At 48.3% G+C, this 22,703-nt stretch overlaps 1 protein-coding gene across 3 annotated transcripts; it reads right to left on the bottom strand.

Annotated features, from left to right (window-relative positions):
* Window positions 1-304: 304 nt before the first annotated feature.
* On the bottom strand, window positions 305-14,870 carry UBE2B (ubiquitin conjugating enzyme E2 B). 3 transcript variants are annotated; one of them, XM_038772161.1, is made up of 6 exons: window positions 14,789-14,870; window positions 8,219-8,299; window positions 5,898-5,923; window positions 3,157-3,246; window positions 1,905-1,993; window positions 305-888 (listed from the first exon to the last, which is right to left on the bottom strand). In XM_038772161.1, the coding sequence occupies exons 2-6, from the start codon at window positions 8,242-8,244 to the stop codon at window positions 760-762; spliced, it is 360 nt and encodes a 119-aa protein (XP_038628089.1). In that variant the 5' UTR covers window positions 8,245-8,299; window positions 14,789-14,870; the 3' UTR covers window positions 305-759. The 3 variants fall into 3 exon arrangements, with proteins under 3 accessions (XP_038628089.1, XP_038628087.1, XP_038628090.1); XM_038772159.1 differs by lacking the exon at window positions 14,789-14,870 and adding an exon at window positions 14,490-14,613; XM_038772162.1 differs by lacking the exon at window positions 14,789-14,870 and adding an exon at window positions 14,419-14,437.
* Window positions 14,871-22,703: the final 7,833 nt, after the last annotated feature.

Raw genomic sequence — 22,703 nt, 5'->3', positions numbered from 1 at the left:
CAAGCACTAGGATAGGTACAAGGCAACCAGGTTGGACACAAGTTCCTGTCCACATGGGGCTCCCAGTCTGAGGGGGAGGGAGAACTGGGATCTTCTCCCCATTTTACAGGTGAGGAACTGGAAGCACAGAGAAGTGACTCACCCGAGGACACAGAGCAGGCAAGTGGCGGAGCCGGAATTAGAACCCAGGTCTCCTGGCGCCCAGGCCCGTGCTCTTTCCACAAGGCCACACTGCTTCTCTCTGACACTGTGAACCAAATAATCCCTCCTTTCCCAGGTCAAAGATAAGGGACAAAAGGATAAGTCTTTTGCACTGAAGTTATGTATTTAACAGTTTTACAGGTAATATTTATATATAAAAAACTTGTAAGTGCTTTTCTCCAATTTAAAAATCTAAAGAATTCAAAAATAAGGCATTCAATATTTGAAAAAAGTACAGATTTACAAAATGTGTATATTCTGTCATGAAAACTCCACACCAACATTATACACTTGGGAAAAAAAATACAAACAGGATATATTACAAATTTATGTAGCAATAACTTAGTTCAGACCATGCAATAAAAAGTACACTAATCAAGATACACAAGCTTTTAAAGGTTCTAAAATGAAGGGCTTTTTTTATCCTCTTTTTGCAGACTCACTAGGTATGCAAACCCTTAAACCTGTGGCACTTAAAATTTCCGGTGGCCTTCCATTCTACTGGGAGTTAAATTATGCACAATGATGAGGAAGATGAGCAGAGCGGTCGGTTGTCCATTAAGAGTCATTCCAGCTTTGTTCGACAATGGCTGAAACTCTCTTTTCGTACTCCCGTTTGTTTTCCTGATAAAGCTGGGCCGCCTGGCTGTTGGCAGGGCTGTTGGGATTCGGTTCGTCCAGCAGAGACTGAGGAGGAGGAGGAGGAGGGAAACAGAAAGAGCACAGGGTTAAAGTCAGACCTGATTCTGGGCATCCAGGTAGCCCGGAAGACCAAAGGCAGCAGAAAACAGATGCAGGGGGAGGGGGATGAGATGGTTTCAGGCCTAACGCTTGCTCGGGTCTGATCGCTCTAGGAATCCGCCTGGAAGCGGAGTATCAAGGGGGAGGGGAGGTGCCCCCACTGTTGGAATCCAGCCGCCCCACTTCAGCTTCAGAAAACTAATAACTAATAATCACGGTACTTGTTAAGCGCTTACTGTGTGCCACGCACTGTTCCGAGCGCTGGGGTAGATACGAGTTAATCGGGTTGGACAGGGGCCCTGTCCCACGTGGGGCTCACAGTCTTAATCCCCATTTTACAGACGAGGGAACTGAAGCTGAAAAAAGTGACTTGCCCCAGGTCACACGGCAGACACGTGGCGGAGCTGGGATTAGAACCCAGGTCCTTCAGACTCTCAGGCCCGGGCTCTATCCACTAGGCCACGCTGCTTCTGTTCGAGGGGGCCCAGCTGGAAAGCCCCAAAGACCCTCTCGCGCTTCGGAAGCCATCTGAATAGAAGGGACAGCCCAGCGCCCCACGTTTCCATGGCTTGGGAAGGAATCGATAGACTGTTAAAGATACCCCAGTTATAAATAGCCGCGTAAACATTTTAAAGGTTAAACCCTGCTATGGCGGTGACTCTTTTCAGTCTCTCTCACAACAATGTTTTCCAAGCAGTGAGCTAGGAGGAGAAAGGACAGGGTTTGGAAGAGAGCGGGGAGGAAAAATTATAACAAATTGTAAAGGGATGTACTCGAATCTGCCCTAACTGCGTGTTTTCCCTCTAGGCCTCTAAGGAAATGGAAAACATCCTTCCGACAACAAGACTCCATCTAGGAATGCGATGCGGAGTCCGAAACACGGCTGGTGTTTCAGTCGTGCGCGCGGAGTCTGCCGCGGGGTGAGTATGAAGCGCGGGCACTTATGGAAGACGGGCACTTACCTGAATCGATGTTAAAATAGAAGACACATCATATGTCGGGCTCCAGCGGTTCTGGAGGATATCTAAACATATGCTTCCGTCAGCATACACTGCGAACACAGCATTGACATTGGTTATGCATTCGACTTCCTCCGTCCGAGTCGAGGTCCCATGTTCCCGGGGTGGCGGGGGAAGAGGGAGGAGGGCCCTGCCGCTGATGCCAGGTCAGTGGGGCAGCCCTATGATGGGGTGCTAAGCGCTCAATAAATACGATTGATTGATTGATTGAGTAGGCATCGTGGGGGGATCCTCTCATTGCCGCTGCTCCGACGGGAGAGAGAGACACTGAGTCTCAAAGTCTTGTGGCTGCTGGAGGGATTTGCTGGGCAGAGGAGAGAGGGCCCGGCCATCTAAAGGGGGCCAAAAAGAAGTAGCGGGCTGGGGAAGGTATGGAGGGAAACATGAATTCTGACAGCAGGAAGATGCTGAAGGATAGAAAAATTAACCTCTAGCTCAAAAGGAACTTTTTGCAATGAACTGCTCTTGAGCGCTCCATTCTTGATTGGGAGAACAGAGGAGGGGAGGAGGAGGGAGAGAGACAGATAGACACAGAGACTCTCCCAGGTTAATCAGCAGCTAAAACTCAAAATAAAAGCCTCCTAAAACAGGAGTTGCTCCCTTCTCCCGAAAGTTAATTAGCTCTGGTGCTTATTAAATGCTTACGTAAGTAGCCGGCATTGTGCTAAACACTGGGATAGATACAAGATAAACCTATCAGGCTCAGGAGCTCATGAAAGGAGAAGAAAGGCAGGGTGGAGACTTGAAGTTTAAAACCCAGGAAGCATGCCTGCATGAGAAAAGACTAAGGAACCTCTGCTTTCTTTGGGTTCATAGCTGGGCTGGTCCCTCTAAGAACTCAGTTGGGATTCCGAACTCAGTTGGGATTCCAGACAGAGGTGATGCGGGAAAGAAAGGGGAAAAAGCGAGGTTCCCTGGAGCGCTCCCTACATCGGGATCCTCTGATCCCAGTTCTCCCTCCTTAGACTGGGAGCCCCAGGTGGAGCAGGGACCCTGCCATCCACTTCGATAGCTTGCATCGACCCTAGCGCTTAGTACAGTGCTTGCCACATACTAAGCATCAAACAGCACCATTATCATCACCATTATTATTAAAACAACAGTGGCCCAGAGCAGTTCCCCAGAGGACTGAAGAGGGAGGTGGGGGCCCGCCCCACCCACGATTTTCAAAGCCTATCGAAGAGCTGTTACTTACCATTTGGATGAAACATCTTTGATAAAAACCTAACAGTGGGAGGTTTATTCGGGTACTCTTCGGAGAATTCGATTACTAACTTAAAGGTACCTGAGGGGGGAGAGTGAAGGAAAAAACAACAACAGAAGACTCAACCCAACAATTACTGTGAGATCGGGATCAAATGTTTCAGGTTCAACAGTGTTCACTGGTGGTTTCCCCAGCAAAGACCTCTTCTCACCCTCTGCCACAAATAGAGGCTGGTGGGGTGGGAAGGGAGTTTATGCTAACCATCGATGTCAATGGGTGCCCTGGCCAAATTTTCAGAAGTTGCCAGCATTCCTACTGGAATCCAACAGCCCACTTCAGATCCTCATTTCCCTAATAATATAGGCTTTAAACACTACCTTTCCCACAGCCCCCCACTAGAAGAGGAGGGCACCAGGTTGGGTGAAGAGTGGGTGGCCCTCCACCAAACATCAGGAAAGTCATCACAGGGTCAGACCAGTGGACCACCCGGCCCAGTGTTCTGTTTCCAACAGTAGCAGCAAAAGATGTACAGATCCTCATACTCTACTATTTCCCCGATTCAATTTAACATCTGTCTCCCCCGTACAATGTAAGCTACATTTATGGCCAGGGATTGTGCCTCCCAATCGTTACTTGGTTCAGTGCTCTGCACACAGTAAGTGCTCAATAAACACCGCCAATTTCCTGAATGAAAGGATGCCTGGAGGGCCAGTATGATGGGACGGCTCTCCGGGACACCCAGCTACCCGATCAGACGTACCGTATGCCATCCCTGACTTCATTTTTTTTTATGGTATTTGTTACACGCATACTATGTGCCAGGCACTGAACTAAGCACTGGGGTAGATACCAGCTACTCAGGTTGGACATAGTTCATGGCCCATTGGGGCTCATAGTCTTAATTCCCACTTTACAGATGAGGTAATTGAGGCCCGGAGGAGTGAAGTGACTTGTCACAGCCAAGTGGCGGAGCTAGGTTTAGAACCCAGGCCCATGTCCTCTGACTCCCAGCTCCAGGCTCTGTCCATTAGGGTAACTGCTAACTGATCAGGGTCCTCTTTCTCATGGATTTACCCAACCACCTGCTACGGGACAAAGCCTCCTCTCGTTTGCTTCAAACCTACCACTTTTAACTTCAGCGAGGGTCCCCTAGTCCTGGAGTTGGGAGCCTGCTCACCCTGTCCACACCCTTGACAATTTTGTAGATTTCGCACCCGCCCCTCCCAGCCAACATCGTTCTAGTTTGGAGAGCCCTAATCTTTCAATCGAGCCTCCCATCCTCCGTCCTCCCTCGGCCAGTCTTTAAGAAGATAAACTCCTCAAAGGTAGGCCTGACGCGAGGGGTTTAGGACAGTGCTCTGTGTACAGTAAGTGCTCAAGAAAACACCATTGATTGATTATCAGCACTCTATGTCGGGCCATGCCCTGTGTCCATTCAGAAGAGGTCAGGCCGCGAACAGGGAAGCTGATCAGATGAGAAAGGTGATAAGGCAGAGATGCTCCTGCAGAATTTTGGGCTCAACAATAGTCCACAGCAAACCAAATTATCTTACTTCTCCCAGGGGAACGCCACACCTGAAACCTAAGAATGCTTGCATCTGGCCAAGAGTCCTGCAGCCAGCTTCCATGCCATGGGCTTCTACAAGCTGCTTTCATCCCCCCGCCAATTAATAAGCAAACCCACTCTATAGACTTTCTTTGGAAGGCAGATGACATTTGGCTTTGCCTCTGCCGAGAGATTAGAAGCTCCTACTGATTGCAGACTTTGTAAACCCTTTGCCAGATTACGTTACAGACCTTCCGTTTATGGCACTTTAAAATCTCTACACTTCCTTGTTGACTTTTTATTTACGATTTGGGATCTTTCCAGGACGCCCAACTCGGACTATTGGCAAATCAATCCGAGGGCGATATTTCTTCACACTGGGGGCCCAAGGTGTTGACAAGCCAGTCCAGAGGAAGATAGCAGGAGAAACAGGGAAACAAGGAGAGATGTGTTCTGGACCTGACCCTCTCCCCTCTGCAGTATATGGGAGAACCTGGAGATTTCTGGCCATGCTAATGATTTGGGTAGCGTTTTCCCCTGGTATGTTATTTTTTGAAAGTTTCACAGTAAGTAGCAAAACGAAAACATCCCACTTTGCCATTGTGAAGAAAACCCACGTGCCGCCTGGAGATTAACTTGATGAGTTTGGTTAGAGATTATGAGGAAACTTTACATTCCCCTTGCTCTTTGAGGAAAACACTCCATAGATTTCTGTGTGAGGGAGAAATGGTAGCTGCCACCTGGGAGCGTGAAAGGCTATCGCTGAGGAAAAATATTCCCTACCAAGTGCCTGGCAGGATTTGTTTCCAAACAAATTCTCCCCCACGCAGCACCAATATAGAGAGCCAAGTAAAGAGCATGGTCAGCTTCACGGTGTTTATCTGCGGGACATCTCTGGCTTGTTACTGGGATGTCTAAATATAAACCATTCACGAAATGGCCTCTGCCTTCTAGGTTTACAGTCTGGCAACAAAGGCGGGGAGCCGCCAATAGGGTCTGTTCCACCCAGACCCTGTTCGGGAGAGAGTCTCCGGGGTGTTGCTTTAGTCTTCTTTCGAATCGCCTCGTAACGCTGCCGGCAGCAGGGAAAGGTTCTAACGCAGGCTGCGTTCAGGGTAAAATGCTCCTCTTTAAACATTCCGGGTGTGTTGGGAACCACGAAGGAAAGAGGTGAAGGACCACTTACCATCCTCAAAAGGCGTCCCTTCTGGCCTGCAACCAAATCGAGACAGCTCCAATTAGATGTGAATCCGCTTCTGTTTGGGTGGGGGCAGGGGGCGACGGGGCTTGTGGAGGGCAGGGAACGTGTCTGCCAACTCTACTGTACCGTATTCTCCCAAGTGTTTAGTACAGTTCTCTGCACACGGTAAGCACTCAAATTTCATTGACTGACAACCGTGCTACAAGGTTGGCTCTTCCAGACTTGCAGAAACATGCAGGAGCAGGAACTCCCTGGCCTGACTTCACTGGAATACAGTTGGTGCAGCAATGATATTTACTGAGCACTCCACTCTGTACAAGGAACTCTACTAAGCCCTTGGAAAAGGCCAGCCCAAAGAAATGACAGGTTCCCAAAGAACTTCGGTCAGCATGTCACAGGGTGGCACCTTGGGCCCCTTCCTATAGTAGCCCCATCTTTTCCTTTATTGACCACTTCTTTTTTTTATGATATTTAAGTGCTTCCGCTATGCTGGGGGTAATAATAACTGTGGTATTTGTTAAGCGCTTACTATGAGCCAGGCCCTGGGGTGGATACAAGCGAATTGGTTCGGACACAGTCCCTGTCCCGCTTGGGGCTCACAGTCTCAATCCCCACTTTACAGATGAGCAACCTGAGGCACAGAAAAGTGGAACGACTTGCCCAAGGTCACACAGCAGAGAAGTGGCGGGGCCGGGAACAGAACCCATGACCTTCTGATTCCCAGGCCCGTGCTCTACCCACTACGCCACGCATACCGGCTGATCAGGTTGGACACAGTCCATGTCCCACACGGGGCTCACAGACTTAATCCTCGTTTTCTAGATGAGGTAACTGAGGCCCAGAGAAGTGAAGTGACTCGCCCAAGGTCACAAAGCAGACAGGCGGAGGAGCTGGGATTAAAACCCAGGTCCTTCTAAGTCCTAGGCCTGTGCTCTAGCCATTAGACCATGCTGCTTCTACACATTCCTTCTCAGAGGTGCCATGGGATTTCATTTCATAACACATGCTCAGGAGCAGAGAAGGCCTAAAGGACACACAGCTGTATCACGGGGCAGGTTTTCACTCCACAACTTGGGAGTTAGGGAATTTTCTTCTGCCAACACAAAACTGTTAGGGCTCAGCACGTCACATTAACTTGAGGATGGCGTTGGGACAGGTGAGTTATGAAGTTTCCTTGTCGCGAGGTTTTGCAAGAACCCCCCCACCCCAACATAAGAAACAGGTGAAAGCTTAAACCCACATTTAAAATTTGGCTTTGCTAGAGGGAGGAATTTCCTGCTTTCACTTCATCAAGATAACGACCCTAGAATCCTCCTTGAGAAACGGAGGAATCGAGAGATCTGTGCTGATGGGCCTATCAAAAAAAAAAAATGGGTTCCCAAAATTCAGGTTTGCCTACAGAAGTCAAAATGCCTTCTTTTTTCAATTCACACCACTATTATTTCAACAGCCTGGACTGAGAGAAGGCAGTGTCTGCAGCTGCAACAGACCTCCGGGAAAAATCCAAAGAGAATGAAAAACTAGAAGAAAGGACAATGGACTAAACCAGTGCCGGAGGAAACGGAACCACATTTCAAGGTAAAAACGGACATTTCAATCTTGAATGTGTTAGGTTTCAATAACTTAAGATGTGTCTGGAACTGTGAGGAAGGAAGTACTTTCTGATTTGTACAATTACTTCTCATGCAGTTCCAAATGGAGTCATTCATTAATAACAGAATTCCACTCTAAACTATGTTGGGCTATGAGGTGCTGCATCTGTAGCCACTCTGCATCTGCAGACATATTTAGATTCTTCCTGAAAGGAAGAGCTCTAACACTCCTGCTTTAAGGTTTCCGTCAGTTAGCCAGTGGTATCGACCGAGCGCCTTCTGTGTGCTGGGCACTGAACTAAGCGCTTGGGAGAGGACATCACGAGCAAGATCTATGTTCCCTGCCCTCCGGGAGCTCACAGTTTCTGCACCCCGGTCCCTGCTGGGATCCAGCCCGGTTCAGTACATGGGATTGGGCTGCTTTCTGCGCAGAACCTCAACTCACCCATTCATCTTCACTCTATTTCACACCACTCCCCAATTTATCTTGGATGCTCTTCTCCCATCAGTCACCACTACCACCATGGGGAAATTCACCAGAAAAATCCCATCAGAAACCCAACACAAACGGAAACGTTCTCACCAAGTAAGACTCCCCCCTACCCGCCCGCCGCCCGCTCCCTCCCATCTGTAGCGAGGTACGGCCCCCTCGACCTCTTTCTCCAGTTCTAGATCTTGAGGTGTATAAAAACCTTGCTCCTCCCTTCTACTCACCCAAAGATAACTGCGTTCCACTGCATGATGTTGTTCTCCGACGGCGCGCCGCTGACACCAACTGGGGGGTCCTCTTGCAACCTAGGAATTCCAAGCAACAAGACACGGTTCAACCTTACGAAAGCCCGCCGGGCCTGCCGTGAGACGACCCTAAACGAGCGTCCTCGAGCTCCAGCCATCCAAGTTTCCCTCGACTTGGAACCGGTCGAGGCGGCCAACCGACAAGACTCAAGATCACGACAGTGGTGTGCGTGCGCCCACCCGCTATCTCCTCCATTTAAAGGAGGGCACGAGGAAGCGATGCAAGTTCTCCCGGGGGCTTAGTTCCCTACTCAGAGGATGAACGGTAAGAGGCTCGTTCCCCTCGAGGCCTCGATCGGTTCAACGTGCACTCGAGGATGGACGAGGGCAAGCGGCGATGCAGTCGGGCAGCACCGGAGCTTGCCGCCGGGCGCCTTCTGGGGCCGGGCAAACGTCGCCTCGGGTACCTGCCCGCCAGACAAGGTGGAAGAGAAAGTCGCGAGCGGCCATCACTGGCAAACGGACACGGCGCCGCTCCTCAACCACGCTCCGAGCCGCTCGGCTCGATTCACGGGAGGAAGAGGAACTTCAGCTCACCACAGAGAAGACACCGCAGAGGTCACGTGACAGACAGACAGAGCCTCCGCAAGTTGCCTACGTCCCACCTTCCCTTTTCATCTCTTCCCAGGGCTCCAGTTTCAACGAACATAAAAAGCAAGGCCCGAAAGCCCGGGCTGAAACATCCCTGAGTTTGGAAAGGGATCTGGCTCTCTGGCAACCAGCTGCACCCAAGGGCAGAACCGAGTCTTCTCCGCTCCTACGGGTTCTCGGCCGATTCGCAAATTTAATCTGGCACAGTGGGACGAGAAGCCGTTTCCCCTTTGGCGATCGGGATGACCAGAGCGGTGCGGTGTGACCGTCTCACTGCGTCAGGGAGCCAGATTCTTGCGGGCAGGGTTTGTCTCCTCCATCTACTGTACTCTCCCGAGCACTGAGTCCTGGGCTCATGCCCAGTGGTAGATTCTGGTCTCTCGTTTAAAAGGCGTGGCAACCTAGCTGTGCGGCGGGGCACAAGCGAACCCCAAAGGAGGATCCCAGCCCCACGTCAAGCTAGACGACAGCCTTCCGGCCGGGCGTCTCCCAAACGCGGCAGGCCTCCTGCGGGAGGCCAGAACGAGGGGCGTCTCTCTGACCCTGAGGAGTGAAGTCAAACGCTGGAGTAATGAAGAAACTATCGTTTTCCTCCCCACTTGTACCCGTGGGCCGCAGCGGGGCAAACAAAACCGAGCGCCTTCGATACGCTGAAGTTTCCGTTTGCCTGTCGGCAAGTACTTTCGCCTTCAAGATGGTCGACGGTGGGACAATAGCTTTCCCTTCAAGTCTCGACACATTGCAACCCGAGTACGCTCATGAGTAAGTCCCACCGTAATCGGAAAGCTACTTTCCACAGGGGTTCCCGAGAATCGACTTCCCGTTACGTTCAGTTTCCCAGGCCGCCGCCAACACACCCGTTCTGAGCTTTCGGAAGCACTACTGAGAAGTCAGTTGGAATCCCCCCATTAAGCTGGGTCCAGGGCAAGTGAGAGATGGGATGGAAATGAGATCCAAACTGGATCTGGACTAATAAAGAGGGAACTTCTATAATTCCGAGGGACCAAAACGCATATGCTGGTTTATGGATTGATATTTTACATTTTACATGAGATGCAGCGTGGGTCAGTGGAAAGAGCACGGGTTTGGCAGTCAGGGGTCATGGGTTCTAATCCCGGGTCTGTCACTTGTCAGCTTTGTGACTTTGGGCAAGTCACTTTGCTTCTCTGTGCCTCGGTTACCTCATCTGTAAAATGGGGATTAAGGCTGTGAGTCCCATGTGGGACAACCTGATTACCTCGTATCTCCCCCAGCGCTTAGAACAGTGCTCGGCACACAGTAAGCGCTTCACAAATGTCATCATCATCATCATTATTATTATTGCATTTGAGAAGAAGCGTGGCCTAGTAGAAAGAGCCCTGGCTTGGGAATCGGAGGACCGGGGTTCTAATTCCGACTCCACCACTTATCTGCCATATAACCTCGGGCAAGTCACTACACTTCCTCTATGCCTTAGTTACCGCATCTGTAAAACGGGGATTGAGACCGTGCGCCCCAATGTGGAGCACGGACTGTGTCCAACCCGATAATCCTGTACATATCCCGGCGCTCAGTCCAGTGCCACCCAGTAAGCGCCTGAATGCCATGAACAGTGCTTTGCACGTAGTAAGCGTTGAATAGATGCCATCATTATTATAAAAGGCTTAACAAACAAAATCCAGAATTAGCAAATACTACTATTATATATATCGTTCCTCTATTGTCGGAAAGTGGACTATTCGGCGTGCAGTTTCCAAACGCTTAGTACAGTGCTCTGCACATAGTAAGCGCTGAATAAATGCCATCGTTATTATAAAAGGCTTAAACAAAATCTAGAATTAGCAAATACTACTATTATATATATCGTTTCTCTATTGTCGGAAAGAGGACTATTCGGCGTGCAGTTTCCAAATGCTTAGTACAGTGCTCTGCACGTGGTAAGTGCTGAATAAATGCCATCATTATTATAAAAGGCTTAAACAAAATCTAGAATTAGCAAATACTACTATTATATATATCGTTTCTCTATTGTCGGAAAGTGGACTATTCAGCGTGCAGTTTCCAAACGCTTAGTACAGTGCTCTGCACATAGTAAGCACTGAATAAATGCCATCATTATTATAAAAGGCTTAACAAACAAAATCCAGAATTAGCAAATACTACTATTACATATATCGTTTCTCTATTGTCAGAAAGAGGACTATTCGGCGTGCAGTTTCCAAACGCTTAGTACAGTGCTCTGCACACAGTAAGCACTGAATAAATGCCATCATTATTATAAAAGGCTTAAACAAAATCTAGAATTAGCAAATACTACTATTATATATATCATTTCTCTATTGTCGGAAAGTGGACTATTCGGCGTGCAGTTTCCAAACACTTAGTACAGTGCTCTGAACATAGTAAGCGCTGAATAAATGCCATCATTATTATAAAAGGCTTAACAAACAAAATCCAGAATTAGCAAATACTACTATTACATATATCATTTCTCTATTGTCGGAAAGTGGACTATTTGGCGTGCAGTTTCCAAACGCTTAGTACAGTGCTCTGCACACAGTAAGCGCTGAATAAATGCCATCATTATTATAAAAGGCTTAACAAACAAAATCCAGAATTAGCAAATACTACTATTACATATATCGTTTCTCTATTGTCGGAAAGTGGACTATTCGGCGTGCAGTTTCCAAATGCTTAGTACAGTGCTCTGCACATAGTAAGCGCTGAATAAATGCCATCATTATTATAAAAGGCTTAACAAAATCCAGAATTAGCAAATACTACTATTACATATATCGTTTCTCTATTGTCGGAAAGTGGACTATTCGGCGTGCAGTTTCCAAACGCTTAGTACAGTGCTCTGCACACAGTAAGCGCTGAATAAATGCCATCATTATTATAAAAGGCTTAACAAAATCCAGAATTAGCAAATACTACTATTACATATATCGTTTCTCTATTGTCGGAAAGTGGACTATTCGGCGTGCAGTTTCCAAACGCTTAGGACAGTGCTCTGCACATAGTAAGCGCTGAATAAATGCCATCATTATTATAAAAGGCTTAACAAACAAAATCCAGAATTAGCAAATACTACTATTACATATATCGTTTCTCTATTGTCGGAAAGTGGACTATTCGGCGTGCAGTTTCCAAACGCTTAGTACAGTGCTCTGCACACAGTAAGCGCTGAATAAATGCCATCATTATTATAAAAGGCTTAACAAAATCCAGAATTAGCAAATACTACTATTACATATATCGTTTCTCTATTGTCGGAAAGTGGACTATTCGGCGTGCAGTTTCCAAACGCTTAGTACAGTGCTCTGCACACAGTAAGCGCTGAATAAATGCCATCATTATTATAAAAGGCTTAACAAAATCCAGAATTAGCAAATACTACTATTACATATATCGTTTCTCTATTGTCGGAAAGTGGACTATTCGGCGTGCAGTTTCCAAACGCTTAGTACGGCGCTCTGCACAGAGAAAGCGCGCAATAAATACGACTGAATGAACGAAAGAAGCAACAGGAACGTTGACGGCGAGTTCCCTTCGCCCTGAGAATCACCGGCTCAATCGGATAATTCGCCGCTTTGCCAAAACTAGAGGGGTCTCCAATCAGAGAAATCTAGAATCGAAATCTAGCGCAACCACTGCGAGTTGCCAAAGGCTTTGGCTCACCTAAGAGGGGATGAGAAGCTGCGGGGGGGAGGGCAGAGATTTCAATTCCGAAATTTAGTTCTGGTTTTAGGTTTAACTAGGTAAATGGCTTCAGAACGGGCAAGTTTTCCTCGGCCTTGGAAGTGTTTCTCTTAAAAGGAGGCGAAGGAGAGAGGAAGCTGGTAGGCGGGCCGGCCCTACATGTATATATGTTTGTACGTATTTGTTACTCTATTTATTTATTTTACTTGTACATATCTATTCTATTTTGTTAGTATGTTTGGTTTTGTTCCCTGTCTCCCCCCTTTTAGACTGTGAGCCCACTGTTGGGTAGGGGCTGTCTCTACATGTTGCCAACTTGTACTTCCCAAGCGCTTAGTACAGTGCTCTGCACATAGTAAACGCTCAATAAATACGATTGATGATGATGATGTCCCCACAACACCTCCAGGTGTTGTGTTGGGGGGTGCAAACCCCTTATTGAACCCCGGCTTTGGCTCCCAAATGGAGGGGGGAGGATCGCCTTTGGCTCAGTGGAAAGAGCCCGGGCTTTGGACTTGGGTTCAAATCCCGACTGTTGGGTAGGAACTGTCTCTATATGTTGCCAACTTGTACTTCCCAAGCGCTTAGTCCAGTGCTCTGCACACAGTAAGCGCTCACTAAATACGACTGATTGACTGCCAACTGTCAGCTGTGTGACTTTGGGCAAGTCCCTTCGCTTCGCTGGGCCTCGTTCCCTCATCTGGAAGATGGGGACGAAGACTGTGAGCCCCCCGAGGGGCAACCCGCTGACCCTGTAACCTCCCCGGCGGTCAGAACCGTGCTCGGCACGTAGTGAGCGCTTAATAAACGGCATCACGATTATCTCCCGATTCTTGGCCCCGAGGAGGGGTAATAAAGCGTGCCAGTCCGTGCCCGGAACGAGTTGGCAGTGGAGGGGCGGGGGCCGACGGCGGGTCCGGGATCAAAGCGGCGGGCAGGCCCTCCCCATTTTCCCCAGGATCAATCAATCAATCGTATTTATTGAGCGCTTGCTGTGTGCAGAGCACTGTACTAAGCGCTTGGGAAGTCCAAGTTGGCAACATCTAGAGACGGTCCCTACCCAACAGTGGGCTCAGAGTCTAAAAGGGGGAGACAGAGAAAAAAACCAAACATACTAACAAAAGAAAATAAATAGAATAGATATGTACAAGTAAAATAAATAGAGTAATAAAAACGTACAAACATATTGGCTCACAGTCTAAAAGGGGGAGACAGAGAACAAAACCAAACATACTAACAAAGTAAAATGAATAGAATAGATATGTACAAGTAAAATAGAGTAATAAATATGTACAAACATATTGGCTCACAGTCTAAAAGGGGGAGACAGAGAACAAAACCAAACATACTAACAAAGTAAAATGAATAGAATAGATATGTACAAGTAAAATAGAGTAATAAATATGTACAAACATATTGGCTCACAGTCTAAAAGGGGGAGACAGAGAACAAAACCAAACATACTAACAAAGTAAAATGAATAGAATAGATATGTACAAGTAAAATAAATAGAGTAATAAATATGTACAAACATATTGGCTCACAGTCTAAAAGGGGGAGACAGAGAACAAAACCAAACATACTAACAAAATAAAACGAATAGAATAGATATGTACAAGTAAAATAAATAGAGTAACAAATCTGTACAAACATATATACATATATACAGGTGCTGTGGGGAAGGGAGGAGGTAAGATGGGGGGATGGAGAGGTGGAAGAGGAAGGAAGGGGAGGTGGGGAGGGGGCTGAGGAATTAGGACCTTCTTCCTGATGGGATTGGGATTGGGACCGGGGGGTCCGCCCCCACCCCAGCAGAGCCCCCCATACACACACACACACACACACACCCGCGAGTCGGATGGGAAAGGGGTTAGTCCGACAGCAGGGCCGGGGAGGAAGGGCGCCGGGGGCCAGTTACCGCTTGAAGTCCCGCATCAGCCTCCTCCGGGCCGGGGTCGACATGACGCCCCCGCCGCCCCGCGCTCAGTCGGAGAGAAAAGAGTCCGCCCGCGGCCGCGGCCACCGCCCCCTGGCCTGCACAAACAACCCTGCAGTGCCCGCTCCCTCCGCCGCCCGCCGGATCCCTCCGCCCTCCGAACCGACCACCGCGCCCCATCCGCGGGGGGGGGGGGGCCGGCGGCCGTCCGCTCTCCGCGGCCCTCAGACCCGGCCCGCTCCCAGGCCTCCCTCCTCGCCCGCCCCACCGCGCAAACATACTGATTCCTGCCCGGCGTTCTCGGCTGGGCTTCATGTGGGGAAACCTCCCCGCAGAGAAAACCCAAGCGGAGCGACCCCCCCCTCCCCCTCTCCCATTTGGACTCGTCCGGGCAGCCCGGCGCCTGAGATTGCTCGCTCCCGGGAGGGGGCGCCGGGTGACGTCAGGTCACGTGACCTCCCGCGTCTCCGTCAACAATCCCCCTCCCTGAGGGGGCGCGGAAAGGAGGCCCCGTGACCCGGTGACGTAACCCCGCGGGTCACGTGGGGCCTCTCAGGTGCTTTTCCGACGGGCCCGGGAATCTTCCCCTCAGCGGCCGAGGGAGCAGGGAGCTGTTTCCTGCGTTCAATCCCCAATCAGTCGTATTGATTGAGCGCTTACTGTGTGCAGAGCACTGTACTAAGCGCTTGGGAAGTACAAGTGGGCAACATCTGGAAGCAGCGTGGCTCAGTGGAAAGAGCCCGGGCTTTGGAGTCAGAGGTCGTGGGTTCGAATCCCGCCTCTGCCAATTGTCAGCTGGGTGACTTTGGGCAGGTCACTTCACTTCTCTGAGCCTCAGCGACCTCATCTGTCAAATGGGGATGAAGACTGTGAGCCCCACGTGGGACAACTTGATCACCTTGTATCCCGTCCAGCGCTTAGAACAGGGCTCTGCACATAGTAAGCGCTTAACAAATGCCATTATTATTATTATTATTATTATATAGAGACGGTCCCTACCCAAAGTGGGCTCATATTTCTCGAGCCCTCACTGGGTACGGAGCCCCGGACGAGGGGCTAGGAAAGCCGTGGTCACTGCTGGCTTGGGCGACTCGTTTCACCGCCCTGTGCCTCAGTGGCCTCATCCGTTAAATGGGGATTAAGACTGTCAACCCCATGCAGGACTGCGCCCAACGCAACTTTCTTATATCCAGCCCAGTGCTTAGTACAGTGCCCGACACGTGGTAAGTGATAAACAAGTACCACAATCATTATGAGCAAGTATGTAGCATTGGGTGTGCGTCCTGTGTCATTCATCTTTGTTTTTGTACCCTTCAATCAGTCGTATTTATTGAGCGCTTACTGTGTGCAGAGCACTGTACTAATCAATCAATCGTATTTATTGAGCGCTTGCTGTGTGCAGAGCACTGTACCAAGCGCTTGGGAAGGACAAGCTGGCAACATATACGGTCCCTACCCAACAGTGGGCTCACAGTCTAAAAGGGGGAGACAGAGAACAAAACCAAATACTCACAGTCTAAAAGGGAAACCAAACCAAACATACTAACAAAATAAAATAAATAGAATAGATATGTACAAGTAAAATAAATAGAGTAATAAATATGTACAAACATATATACAGGTGCTGTGGGGAAGGGAAGGAGGTAAGATGAGGGGGATGGAGACATCCCCATGTAGGACTGCACCCAAGGCAATTTTCTTCTATCCAGCCCAGTGCTTAGTACAGTGCCCGACACGTGGTAAGTGATTAACAAATCAATCAATCAATTGTATTTATTGAGCGCTTACTGTGTGCAGAACACTGTACTAAGCACTTGGGAAGTACAAGTTGGCAACATATAGAGATGGTCCCTACCCAACAGTGGGCTCACAGTCTAAAAGGGGGAGACAGAGAACAAAACCAAGCATACTAACAAAATAAATAGAATAGATATGTACAAGTAAAATAAATAAATAAATAGAGTAATAAATATGTACAAACATATATACAGGTGCTGTGGGGAAGGGAAGGAGACTGTTTACCCCATGTAGGACTGTGCCCAATGCAATTTTCTTCTATCCAGCCCAGTGCTTAGTACAGTGCCCAACACGTGGTAAGTGATTAACAAATCAATCAATCAATCGTATTTATTGAGTGCTTAGTGTGTGCAGAGCACTGTATTAAGTGCTTGGGAAGTACAAGTTGGCAACATATAGAGACGGTCCCTACCCAACAGTGGGCTCACAGTCTAAAAGGGGGAGACAGAGAACAAAACCAAACATACTAACAAAATAAAAAAAATAGAATAGATGTGTACAAGTAAAATAAATAAATAAATAGAGTAATAAATATGTACAAACATATATACATATATACAGGTGCTGTGGGGAAGGGAAGGAGGTAAGGTGAGGGGGATGGAGACTGTTAACCCCATGTAGGACTGCGCCCAATGCAATTTTCTTCTATCCAGCCCAGTGGTTAGTACAGTGCCCGACACGTGGTAAATGATTAACAAATCAATCAATCAATTGTATTTATTGAGCGCTTACTGTGTGCAGAGCACGGTACCAAGCGCTTGGGAAGTACAAGTTGGCAACATATAGAGACGGTCCCTACCCAACAGCGGGCTCGCAGTCTAGGAGGGGGAGACAGAGAACAAAACAACACATATTAACAAAATAAAATAAATAGAATAGATATGTACAAGTAAAATAAATAAATAGAGTAATAAATCCGTACAAACATATATACAGGTGCTGTGGGGAAGGGAAGGAGGTAAGGCGGGGGGGATGGAGAGGGGGAGGAAGCCTCTCAAAATAGTATTTGGCAAGTACACACTCTGGAAAACCTTCAGGCTCCCTTATTAAGTGGCTGCAAAATGGACACTAAATAAAAACTAAATATTCCAGTAACATGAAGACACAAGTATGAAAAAAAAATGATTAAGGCTAGAATAATCAAAGTCTACTGAACTGCAAGAGAAAGGGGTAACCAAGCAATCCATCAATGATATTTACTGAGCACTTACTTTGTGCAGAGCACGAGGTAACTAGGATGAGCAGCATGGAGAAGGAGCAAAGCCTAGTAGAAAGAGCCCGGGCCTGGGAGTAAGAGGACCTGAGTTCTAATCCCGGCTCCGCCACGCGTTTGCTGTGTGACCTCGGGCAGAGCACTTCACTTACCACAATCGTTATGAGCAAGTATGTAGTATTGGGCGTGCGTCCTGTGTCATTCATCTTTGTTTTTGTACCCTTCAATCAATCGTATTTATTGAGCGCTTACTGTGTGCAGAGCACTGTACTAAGCGCTTGGGAAGTACAAGTGGGCAATATACCCTTGTTGACTCATCCAGTTTTTCCCCTCTTCCGCCCCTCCCATTCCTCTCGGTACCTCACATCGAGAAGCAGCGTGGCTCAGTGGAAAGAGTACGGGCTTTGGAGTCAGAGGTCACGGGCTCAAATCCCGGCTCCGCCAATTGTCAGCCGGGTGACTTTGGGCAAGTCACTGAACTTCTCTGGGCCTCAGTTCCCTCATCTGGAAAATGGGGATTAAGACTGTGAGTCCCCCCGTGGGAAAACCTGATCACCTTGTAACCTCCCCAGCGCTTAGAACGGTGTTCTGCACATAGCGCTTAATAAATGCTGTAATTATCATTATTATTATTATTATCTCTTTCCATCCCTCCCACTCCACCCTGCACTTTCTGCTTCCCCATTACCGATACATTTCTCTTGGCCTTCCCTTCTGGGCCCAGAGAGCCCTACAGCTCTGTCTCACATGCTCCCAGCCTAATCCAAGTTGTGCTACTCACACAGTAAGCGCTCCATAAATACGACTGAACTGGATTATCAATCACAGTAATTGAGTGCTTACTGTGTGCAGAGTAAGTGCTTTGCCAATTGTTTAATCGATCAGTCAATCAATCATATTTATTGAGCGCTTACTGTGTGCAGAGCACTGTACTAAGCGCTTGGGAAGTACAAGTTGGCAACATATGCCAACCGTGTTTAGGAGGGAACAGTACAGCAGAAGTGGCAGACTTGAATCCCTGCCCACAAGGAGCTTACGGTCCGAAGGGGTAGGCAGACATTACAATAAATTATAGATATGTACATAAGTGCTGTGAGGGTGGGGTGAATATAGCAGCTTAAAGGGTACAGATCCAAGTGCATAGGTGAGCAAGCGCATCACTTATGATGATGATGGTATTTGTTATGCTCTTACTATGTGCCAAGCACTGTTCTAAGCACTGGGGTAGATATAAGGTAATCAGGTTGTCCCACATGGGGCTCACAGTCTTCATCCCCATTTTACAGATGAGGTGACTGAGGCCCAGAGAGGTGAAGTGACTCACCCAGGGTCACACAGCTGGCAAGTGGCGGAGCCAGCTTTAGAACCCACGATCTCTGACACCCAAGCCCGGGCGCTTTCCACTAAGCCTCGCTGCTGATGGAGAAGGGAGAGGGAGTGTGTGGAAATGAGGGCTTAGTCGGGAAGGCCTCTTGGAGAAGATGTGATTTTAATAAGGCTTTGAAGGTGGGGTGAGCGATGGTCTGTGGGTTTTGAAGGGGAAGGGAGTTTCAGGCTAGAAGGAGGATATGGGCAAGGGTTTGGCAAGTAATAATAATAATATTAAAGATGGTATTTGTTAAGCCCTTACTGTGTGCCGAGCACTGTTCACTCATTCAGTCGTATTTATTGAGCGCTTCCTGGGACCCAGGAGGTTGGACCGTCAGAGTTGGCGGAGAGGCAGGCGCTGCCATGGGGACAAGGTTGTCCCGCAGGAACGCTGGGACTCTTTGTTCCAGGTGTCCCCAGGAGGAACCACAAAGGAGCAAACACGTCCCAGGCTCAGTGGCGAGGGATCAGCCGCAAAGTCCCAGTCCCAGCTAAAGTTGCGAAGAGCCGTGATCCCTGTCCTTTCTCCTCACCACCCTGACTTTCACCGCCTAATTCCAACAAAGCAGAAGTCGTGCGGGAGCGAGAGCCTGTCACTTCGTAGACTGTAGACTGTAAGCTCGTTGTGGGCAGGGATTCTGTCTGTTTATTCTCGTGTTGTACTTTCCCATGCGCTTGGTACAGTGCTTTGCACACAGTAAGCGCTCACTAAGTACGATTGAATGAATGTGATTGAATCGAATTGAGTAGAGCTGGTGGCCCGAGCGTATGGTTAGATATTTCTGGTACTTCCACTTTGGTATCTTCCAACTCCTATCCCATTTTTTGTCATTTTCCTCTACCCGTGTTGTTGTACTTTTGGGTTTAATCGTCGTGTCCCGCCTTCTAGCTAAGGACAGGAGCTATATCTTGTTTCCTTTGTAATTCTAGAGAAACAATCAGTCACTCAGTTGTATTTATTGAGCGCTTACTGTGTGCCGAGCACTTCACTAGGAGCTTGGGAGAGTACGATATAATAATAATATTAGTGATGGTATTTGTTAAGCGCTTACTATGTGCTGAGCACTGTTCCATGTGCTGGGGTAGATACAAGGCAATCAGGTTGTCCCACGTGGGGCTCACAGTCTTAGTCCCCGTTTTCCAGATGAGGTAACTCTAGGCACAGAGAAGTTAAGTGACTTGCCCAGGGTCACACAGCAGACAAATGGAGGAGGCTGGATTAGAACCCATGTCCTCTGCCTCCCAAACCCGAGCTCTTTCCACCGAGCCACACTGCTTCTCGATATATACAGCAATCAACCGACACATTCCCTGCCAACAGCAACCTTACAGCGCAGTGCTCTGCACACAGTAAGCGCTCAATAAATACGATTGAATGAATGAATGAGTGAACCTTACATTCATATAAATAAATAAATTACAGGTAGGTACAAAAGTGCTGTTGGGGCTGGGTGGGGGTTGGATAAAGGGAGGCAATGCAGAAAGGAGTGGGAGAATGGGAAAGGAGGGCTTAGTCTGGGAAGCCCTCCTGGAAGAGATGTGCCTTCAATAAGGCTTTGAAGCAGGGGAGGGTAATCGTCTGTCAGCGTGGGTAGAGCCTGGGAGTGAGAAGGACCTGGGTTCTAATCCCAGCTCCAGCCACTTGTCTGCTAGGTGACCTTGGACGAGTCACTTCACTTCTCTGTGCCTCAGTTCCCTCCTCTGCAAAATGGGGATTAAGACTGTGAGCCCCACGTGAGATAGGGACTGTGTCCAACCTGAATAACTTGTATTTACCCCAGTGCTCAGTACAGTGCCTGACACACAGTAAATGCTTAACAAACGCCACTAAAAAGATTCGCTAGTGCTAGTGTTGTGTTCTGCAAAATGGCTGCTTAATAAATACTTTACAGCCAAGTGAATCTACGAGTGGGTGTATTTCCTGATTTATTTCAGATCTGTGTTTGCCCCCATCTCTACCTGACTGCAGGTTCCTTAAAGGTGTTTGTCGTGGTAGTGCCATCATGCCATCCTCATGGTACCCAGGACCATCAGTCAATCATATATGAGAGCTTATCGTGTGCAGAGCACTGAACTAAGAGCTTGGAAGAGTACAATATAACAGACACATTCCCTACCCACAACAAGCTTACAGTCTAGAGCGGGAGACAGACATTAGTAGAAATAAACAAATTACAGATAGGTAATTACAGATAGGTAATAGGTAAGTGCTATGGGTCTGGGAGGGGGATGAACAGAGGGAGCAAGTCAGGGTGAAGCAGGAGGGAGCGGAAGTAAAGGGAAAGAGGGCTTAATCAGGGAAGCCCTTTTGGAGATGGCTATTTACTGGTTTTAATCTGTATATATCTATAATTCTATTTATTTACATTGATGACTGTTTACCTGTTTTGATGTCTGTCTCCCCTCCCCCCACCTCTAGACTGTAAGCCAGATAGGGGCAGGGATTGTCTCTCTCTATTGCTGAATTGTACTTTCCAAGCACTTAGTACAGTGCTCTGCATATGGTAAGCGCTCATTAAATACAATTGAATGAATGAATGAGATGTGCCTTCAATAAGGGTTTGAAGCGGGGGAGAGTAATTGTCAGTATGAAGAGGGAGGGCATTCCAGGCCAGAGACAGGTCGTAGGCAAGAGATAGATGAGATTGAGGTATGAGTGAAGTATCATTTCACTATGAGTTTCATGAGTTTTCTATCATTTGTAGAAAAATGATGCGGGCAGCAGAGTGAAGTAGGGACTGGAGTGGGGAGAGGCAGGAGACAGGAAGGTCAGCAAGGAGGTTGATACAGCAGTCAAGGTGGGATAGGATAAGTGCTTGGAATACCATGGTAGTAGTTTGGATGGAGAGGAAAGGGTGAACTTTAGGTTGTATGAGAGAGAGAGAGGAGTCGGGGATAATGCCAAGTTTACGGGCTTGCGATAGAGGAAGGATGGTGGTGCTGTCTACAGTGATGGGAAAGTCAGGGGAAGGACAGGGTTTGGGTGAGGAGATAACAGGTCTGTTTTGGACATGTTTGAGGTGACGGCAGGACATCCAAGTAGAGATGTCTTGAAGGCAGGAAGAAATGCAAGACTAGAGAGGGAGAGAGATCAGGGCTGGAGATGTAGATTTGGGAGTCATGTACATAGAGATGGTAGCTGCAGCCGTAGGAGTGAATGACTTCTCCAAGGGAGTGGGTATAGCTGGAGAATAGAAGGGGACCCGGAACTGAACCTTGAGGGACCCCCACAGTTAGGGGGTGGGAGGCAGAGGAGGAGCCCACAAAAGAGACTGAGAATGAGCGGCCAGAGAGATAGGAGGAGAACCAAAGGAGGACAGTGTCAGGGAAGCCAAAGTTGGATAACATTTCCAGGAGAAGTGGGTGGGCCCCAGTGTCAAAGGCAGTTGAGGGGTTGAGGAGGATCAGGATGGAGTTAGAGGCCACTGGATTTGGCAAGGAGGAGATCTTTGATGATCTTTGAGAAGGTGGTTTCTGTGGAACGAAGGGGACAGAAGCCGGATTGGAGGGGGTCAAGGAGAGAACTAGAGGAGAGGAACTTGAGACTGGGTGTAGACAGCTCGCTCAAGGAACTTGGAGATGAATAGTAGGAGGGAGCAGGGGTGAGAGCTGGAGGGAGCCATGGGCTCAATGAAAGGGTTTTTTTAGGAGAGGGGAGACATGAGTGTGTTTGAAAGCAGTGTCAAACATGCAATGAAAGCAGTGTATAATAATAATAATGGCATTTTCCTCCCCCTGGCCTGGAATGCCCTCCCTCCGCACATCCTCCAAGCTAGCTCTCTTCCTTTAAAGCCCTACTAAGAGCTCACCTCCTCCAG

This window comes from Tachyglossus aculeatus, chromosome X1, assembly GCF_015852505.1.
Source record: "Tachyglossus aculeatus isolate mTacAcu1 chromosome X1, mTacAcu1.pri, whole genome shotgun sequence".
In the NCBI taxonomy this organism is placed as follows: Eukaryota; Metazoa; Chordata; class Mammalia; order Monotremata; family Tachyglossidae; genus Tachyglossus; species Tachyglossus aculeatus.
The sequence above is the reverse complement of the archived record's forward strand: the minus strand, read 5'-3'. Positions and strand labels throughout refer to the sequence as shown.